The sequence below is a fragment of the Capsicum annuum genome, chromosome 9 (genome assembly GCF_002878395.1).
Source record: "Capsicum annuum cultivar UCD-10X-F1 chromosome 9, UCD10Xv1.1, whole genome shotgun sequence".
NCBI classification, from domain to species: domain Eukaryota; kingdom Viridiplantae; phylum Streptophyta; class Magnoliopsida; order Solanales; family Solanaceae; genus Capsicum; species Capsicum annuum.
The window spans coordinates 63,563,851-63,571,788 of NC_061119.1; the positions used below are offsets into that span (position 1 = coordinate 63,563,851).

General features: G+C 30.6%; 1 protein-coding gene across 1 annotated transcript in view; it reads left to right on the top strand.

The window, feature by feature from the left end:
• Positions 1 to 7,370: 7,370 nt before the first annotated feature.
• LOC107842539 (UPF0098 protein CPn_0877/CP_0992/CPj0877/CpB0906) overlaps positions 7,371 to 7,938 on the top strand; it is a gene marked incomplete in the record, with an annotated part of 1,916 nt that continues 1,348 nt past the window's right edge. The window contains 1 exon segment of the mRNA XM_047396812.1: positions 7,371 to 7,938. Within this exon segment, the coding sequence (XP_047252768.1) occupies positions 7,520 to 7,938 (419 nt within the window).

The window sequence follows — 7,938 nt, forward strand, 5'->3', positions numbered from 1 at the left end:
GCCAGTAGTTATTCTCTTAGTAATTTTTTCCACCAACTGCCAACAATCTATCTTGTTCTATTTTTTTGAGGACAAAGAAAAACCTAGGTATCATATAGGTAGTGTACCTAGAGTAAAACTAGTAGTCTCCAAAATCCTTTGCTTAACTTTATCATCCATACCGTCCAGAAATATATTTGACTTTTGTAGGTTTGCCTCCAGTCCAGTCACACTACTATAGTGCCTCAACGCCTCCATAACCTTTTGAATTGATTTAATATCTCCTTTACAAAACACCATTAAGTCATCTGCGAAGATTAGGTGTGTAAGCTTTGTAGTTTTGCACATTGGATGATACTGAAAGTCAGCCAGTTCACTCATCTTCCTAAGTATTCTTGTGAGGTACTCCATGACTAAAATAAATAGGAGGGGTGACATTGGATTGCTTTGTCTTAGTCCCCTCTTGCCTTTAAAATAACCATAACCTATCCCGTTAACTTTAATAGTAAATCTAGTAGTGGTCACACATGTTATTACCAGCTTTACAAAATCTAGCGGGAACCTACATCCTTTCATTGCTTCTTCAATAAAATCCCAACTTACCATGTCATATGCCTTCTTTAGGTCAATTTTCATGAGACATCTTGGAGTAGTCTTCCTATTATAATGCCTTCATGGCATATCAAGACATTGTGAATTAGCGTTCTCCCCTCAATAAATGCAGCTTGATTGCTTGCTACCACTACTTTTATAGCCTTCTTCAACCTCTTGTAAATCATCTTTGAAATACATTTATATAGCATATTACAATAAGCAATTGGTCTAAACTGGCTAGCCAACATTGGTGTATCTATCTTAAGTATCAGTGTAAGAATTGTAGAATTTAATTGATTCAATAACTGACCATTCCATAAGAACTCCATCACTACTTTAGTTACATCCTCCTCTATCACACTCCATGTAGCTCTAAAAAACCCACTACCATATCCATCCAGCCCGGGGCTCTTGTTTATATCACCTGTTTTCCCAACCTTTTCGAGAATAAAAAAGAGAGTTGCTCAAATAGTAAGAACTCCTCATTTTTTATCCTAAAATTTTAAATTCGAGTAAGAAAAGGAGAAAAAAAAATGGGAGTACAAAGGAGGCGTAAATTTTTTTTAAAAAATACCTTTTTGAGAAGGTATTGGGCCTAAACATTTTCAAAAGAGGTCTCTCCACGCATCATTATGCATATCCGAAACAAGAAATTATAATGGATGTCTATGATAGTGGTGACTTTATTTTTTCGCCATATTAAAAGTCTACTAGTCTTTTTTTCTTTTTATGTATAGAACAATTATATTTTTACCCTTCTACATCTTAAATGTTTTAACATATTCATGCTTATTTGTATCACAACTTCTATTTTTTTCTTCTTATTTTCTTTTCTTGATAGTATTTTTTTTCTTTTTATATTTTAATTTATTTTTATCAATCTTTATTTTTCTTTTTTCCCCTCTCTTTATTTTTAAACATTAGTTATTTATATTTTCTTTAATTCATTTATCTCAATATTTATTTTGCTTTTAATTTTTCTTAACATATTTTACTTTTTTTTTTCACTTTCTAAAACTTTATTTATATTTTTTTTTCCTTCTCTGTATTCCTCAACCTTTATTTTTAAAAAAAGTTTTTTATTCTTATCTTTTTTTCTCTTTTCTTAACCTTTATTTTTTTCTTTTTTCTTAATCTTTATTTTTTTTCTTTTCACTTTTTGTTTTTTTCTTAACTTCTATTATTTTTTGCTAATGAATAAAATAGATAATTCACGAAGAGAATTTTCTTTTTTTGATATCGAAGTAAATTTGAAGGCGTGACTTGTTGCTTTGGGATAAGTTTTGGCTCTAAGGTAAGAGTTATAGATCATCTTATAAATCAAGACACAACATGATAGTGTCAACTCTTACCAATGGAGTGTAACTAGTTTTTTGAAAGTCCTTGGGCTAAGTCTTGCCTCTAAGGCAAAGCGTTATAGAATATCTCATAAATTAAAATACAATGTGGTAGCGTCAACTCTTGCCAATAGGTCATAACTTGTTGTTTGAAAGTTATTGGTCTAAGTCTTACCACTAAGGCAAGATTATAGGACATCTCATAAATTAAAACATAATGTGGTAGCATCAACTCTTGCCATTAGGGCATAACTTACTGTTTGAAAGTCCTTAAGCTAAGTCTTGCCTCTAAGGCATGAGTTATAGAATATCTCATAAATTAGGACACAATGTAGTAGTGTCAACTCTTGCCCATAGGGCATAACTTACTGTTTAAAAATCCTTGAGTTAAGTTTTTCCTCTAAGACAAGAGTTATAGAACATCTCATAAATCAAGATACAATGTGAAAGTGTCAACTCTTGCCCATAAGGCATAACTTGTTGTTTCAAAGTCATTGGGCTAAGTCTTGTCTCTAAGAAAAGAGATAGAACATCTCATAACTAAAGTACAATGTAGTAGTGTCAGCTCTTTCCCGTGAAACATAACCTGTTGTTTGAAAGTCTTTGGACTAGGCAAGACTTATAGAACATCTCATAACTCACTACAAGAATATGTACTTATAGCTATGGAATATAAGCTATGAATTTAAAAATTGTAAATATTACCTATTAATAGCCACACAAATTTGAATTTCATGGCTATCTAAAAATTAGTCAAATTTCTTAACGAAGAAAGCTAATTTGACAAAGCTAAATCTTAGTTTTTGCTACAATGCTAACATTTGTGGCAATAATTATCTAAATAGCTACAATTTTTCTGTTACGGTAAAATTCGGTAGTTAATTATAAAATTTTGCCACGAGATCAAAGTAATTGTAACATTAGTAATTCTTTAGCCACAAAAAGTTATTTAAAATAAAATATTGCAGCTAAATAAATAATTTTGCTTCAAGTTATAAAAACTGTGGCAATAGTTAAATGAAATAATCATAGATCTTTTGCTATAATAAAATTTTGTAGCTAATTATTAATTTTTAACATAATTTAAATTTATTGTAGTAATAATAACCTTTTAGCCACAGTGAATTATTTGAAGCCAAAATTGAAGCAAAATAAATATTTTTTTTCAAGTTATAAAGTTGTAACTTAATAGTTATGATTATTTGTCAGTGACTTAATGATATAGTCATAAAATTATTATTGTGATATCAAAGAGGGGAAATAAGGTCTAATATGATGGTCCAGAGTAGTTGAGCTTTCTTTTTAATCAAAACAAAGTGGGTGTGCTTATGAGATTGTACTTCCTGCATTGTTTGTTTATCTTATTTTTTCCTTTTAATTTGTAATATATTAAAATAAAACATAAAAGTACTATAAATTACAATAACTAACAGCCTAAATATTTTAGTGACATAAAATATTTGGTTCAAATTTGATTTGATTTTTGAAATTTTGTCAATGCCACATAAAGAAACAGAAGAAATGATATATATATTATTTGAAAATGACGTAAACATTACTATAAATTTAAATAATTATTAAATTATCTAATGCACATATTTATTTGTCTGTACGACTTTCTTCTTTCACTTTTACTTATTCATTTTTTTTAAAAATACTATCTTAATTTTTAAGTTTCAAATATTATTTAGAGCCCATTTGAATATGATTAAAATCTGATCAAACTAGCTTTTAATCTCTTGTTTAGCTTTTTAAGGTGTTTGGTAAAATAAACAAGTGCTTAAAAAAGCTAAAAACTGGTTAAGATAATCATTGCTTTTTAGATTAAAATTTTTTTAGGTTTGACCAAAATATTTACCTTTTTATCCCTTATATTTTCCTCCAATTCCAACAATATTCTAAACTTGTAGCCCTTCGTATATAATTTTTTTTCTTTTTCTCTTTGCCGCTTAGATTCATCTCTTCTCTCCAATTTCCTCTTCATCTTTCTTCTTTGTTTTCATCGAATCCTTCATTATATCAGAGGTTTGTTCAAAAAATTTATTTTAGATTTAAAAATTATAAATAATTTACCTTATTTATGGTGTTAACAACTTTAAGAACATTTAAGTCATTTTAACAATAAAAAGTATTGAACATCATTTGTTTACCAAACACATCAACAACTTTTTTTTAGTTTTAGCACTTCTATCCAAACACGTATCTGTTTAATTTATAAGCACTTATTTTAAATTTTTAATCACTTAAGTTAATTTTTTTTTAATCCTATCCGAACGAACTCTTAATAGATAGGAGTTATGCCTAATAATTTATTAACTGAGAAAAATGGTAATTAGAATAATAATTTATTATCAATTTAATTATGTATTTAAAAAGTGTGAGCGCGACTGAGGTGAAATATTTAAACTGATACCTGGTGACGCATAAGACTTGATCTTCATTTTGTGTTGAAAATTGTTATTCGAGTTGGACTTCTTCTATTGAAAACTACATTAGGCGAGATAGCATAATTAGAGAGGTTAATCTTCCTACCAATTCAATTTACAACACTATCTTGATTTTTAAGTTTCAAATATTATTTAATAAATAGGAGTTATATCTAATTAATTTTGATTAATTAATTATATCAAATTTAAATACAATTAAATTCACTAATCCAAGCTCAAACTTCATTTTGATCAAGTGCTTTGAGAATTGTTATCTCGTTGTATGTCTTATTTTGTAAATTTAATCTAAGATGAATCTTGTCACAGAAATGCCCTCGTCGGCCAGAGGAACAATTTCTCTTCTCTACTCAGTTATGTGTTTGTTTGTCGTTGATTGATTTACACCGCTAGTCATAAAACCCACAACAAGAAAAACAGCCTATAAGGAAGGGAAATCTGGTCACAAAAAGTCCAAATCTCGTCCCAATTAGTTTTTTAGAATGGAAAAATACTGATCGTGTCCCGTCCTAATAGGCTCCACCGCAAAAGCTCAATAGTGACGAGGCAATAAATCCGATCCTTAAAACCTTTTTGAGACAACAAAAAATCCATTCCTAATTATCCTTTTATGACGATATATCTCATCTCAAATAGACTAACAACCTGGTCCTAATTATCCTTTGCGACGATATATCTCGTCCCAAATAGACTAACTACCTGGTCCTAATTATTTTTTAGCGACGGTTAACTCATCCCAAATAGACTAACTACCTGGTCATAATTATCTTTTAACGACGATATATCTCGTCCCAAATAGATTAACTACCTGGTCATAATTATCTTTTAGCAACGATATATCTCTTCTAAAATAAACTAAGTACCTGGTCCTAAATTATCTTTTAGAGATGAGAAATACTTGTTCCTAAATTATCCTTTAGCGATGAGCAAGATTTTTTTCCTAGATCAACCTTTAAGAACGAGCAACATCCTGGTCGTAGATCAACTTTTTAAAACAAGCAATATTCTAGTCCTGGCTTAATCTTTAAAGACGAGCAATACATCTAGGCGTAGATAAATATTTAAAGACGACCAATATTTCTAATCTCTAATTGACCACAAATGTGGCTAATATATATCACAAAATAATAAATTTCATAAATTTGAATCAAATTGCTATCGAGAATCTCGATACAAAAACATGATATAATTAGGGACCAGAAAACTAAGTTAACATCCCACGATATTATTTTCAATATTTGTTTCACAAAAAACATAGTTACCATCCCAATCGAGCTAGAGTATGATGTCAAATTTTCCATAAGATTTGAATACATGGCAAAAAAATATAACCAAGTAACTCATTTCTATTGTTTAAATCCTCGACTTTCAGTTCAAATTGTTAATTTCCATCACAGTGCAAAAAAATAATCAAGTCCTCCACTTTTAGTTCTTACTGCTTCACCTAAATCAAGAAACTCTACAATAGTAAAGCAGAAAATTAGTACATCACTTTAGGAGAAAAATAATTTGTGAAATCAGTTTAGCTATTCATAAATCACAAGTAAAAATATTTAGTATTTCAACGTTAAGGAGTTGATTGAAATATTTAGTACTTCACATTTATATCTCTGTCCAGCACAATTAGACATCCAACTTTAGAACTGACCTGCAACAAGAGAACGCAGATAAAAGAGTAAATACTAGCAAAATATAACATATAGTCAAAGTTTAAATAATTTGTACCTGAAGTCGAGGGTCTATTTAAGTATGCTTTCATTTTGTCATTTTGTTTCAATAATGATACATGTTATATTTATCTTTATGTTTACAATAATTCATTTCACTTTCCTTGAGTCGAGGGTCTACTGGAGACAGTTTCTCTACCTGTAAAGATTGGGGTAAGGTATGCATACACTCTACCCTCCTCAAACCCCACTTGTGGGATTATACCGAATACGTTGTCATTGTTGTTGCTAAGCTCATCAAACTCCTCTTCCCTGAACCTAACCTCTGTATCGATGCAATATAACATCTATCTAGAGTTTGGAATACACTTTCAGAGAGTTAATTAATGCCATAATCTATTTGAATCCTATGCATGAGTGTCTTATTAAATGCATATCGACAAAAAAATTCAATATTTCATGCAGCTATTTCTATAGTGTAGAACTAACCTAATTCCTTTCTTTCCATTTTGGGAAAAAGTCATTTCCCAGAAGTTGAAACAAATGGTCCCTCATCTCATCATTGGTCATAAGTAAGCACCTAAATTTTATTGATGCATACAGCCAGTACTTGAAGAAACAAGTCAATTTCTCATGGGAATGAATTACAACAACAACATATCCAGTGTATTCCCATCTAGTGGGGACTGGGGAAGCTAGAGTGTACGCAAACCATACCACTACCTCAGGTGAAGTAGAGAGAGTAGAGAGACTGTTTTTGATATAACTCGAGCTTAGAATCAATAACAGTATAGCAAACACAAAACATAAATGCATATAAACTTGTACAAAAAAAATAAACTAACAATGCTAGCGACAAGATAATACTAGAGCCACAACATAATGATAGATAAATTAATAAAAGTAACTCTATGGAACATAACACTCAAGGAAATCTTGAAATGCTTAAATGTCGCACTTTACCCAAGGAAATCATAGTTGCAAAGATATCACTTTCAAAAATATCCACCATATTTATGATATCAAAGCCTTAGGACTCCTTTGATGTGCTTATGCTACCAAAAATGCTCTCAGGAACTATTTTCGAGATTTCGAGGAAAATAAAAATAATAAAAAAAATAAAGTTATAAAGGATAAATAAATATTAATTTTATATATAAAAAAGTAGAAAAATTAAATTTATAGAATTCTTTTATGGAGACAAAAAAACAAAATCATTAAGTACGAAGCCATTTACGTAGTTCAACTGATTCGAAATGGGAATAGAATAATTGGAAAAAACGTAGTGGTTCGAGAAGTGTCAACTGAATATGAAGTACATAGCACGTATGATGCAACGTGTAACTTCTCATGGTAACACGAACCTTCTGAAGACAAATGGCATCAAATCCCTTTATTCCTCATCACCATTCCTTACTTGGGTTTTCCTAATCCAACAAATTCATCCCTATCAATCTAAAATCAAAGAGCTCGAGAAATTTCACACAGAGAAAACAAAATGGCAAATGTAAGTGATGAGTTCAGACTAGTGTCACCAAACAAAAATCATGAAGGAAAATTACCAAGGAAGTACACAGATGAAGGACAAGGTGCTCGGAGGAATATGTCACCACCATTAGAATGGTACAATTTGCCTGAAGGGACCAAAAGTTTGTCACTAGTAGTGCAAGATATTGATGCACCTGACCCAAATGGACCTATTGTTCCATGGGTTGTTTGGGTTGTGACTAATATTCCATCAACTTTAAAGGGTCTGCCTGAAGGATTTTCTGGTAAAGGAGAGGAATTAGGTGGAGATTATGCTCGTGTCAAGGAGGGACATAATGATGAAAAAGTCCCTGGATGGCGTGGACCCAAGTTGCCAAATCCAGGTCATAGATTTGAGTTTAAGCTTTTTGCTTTGGATGATGAGCTCAA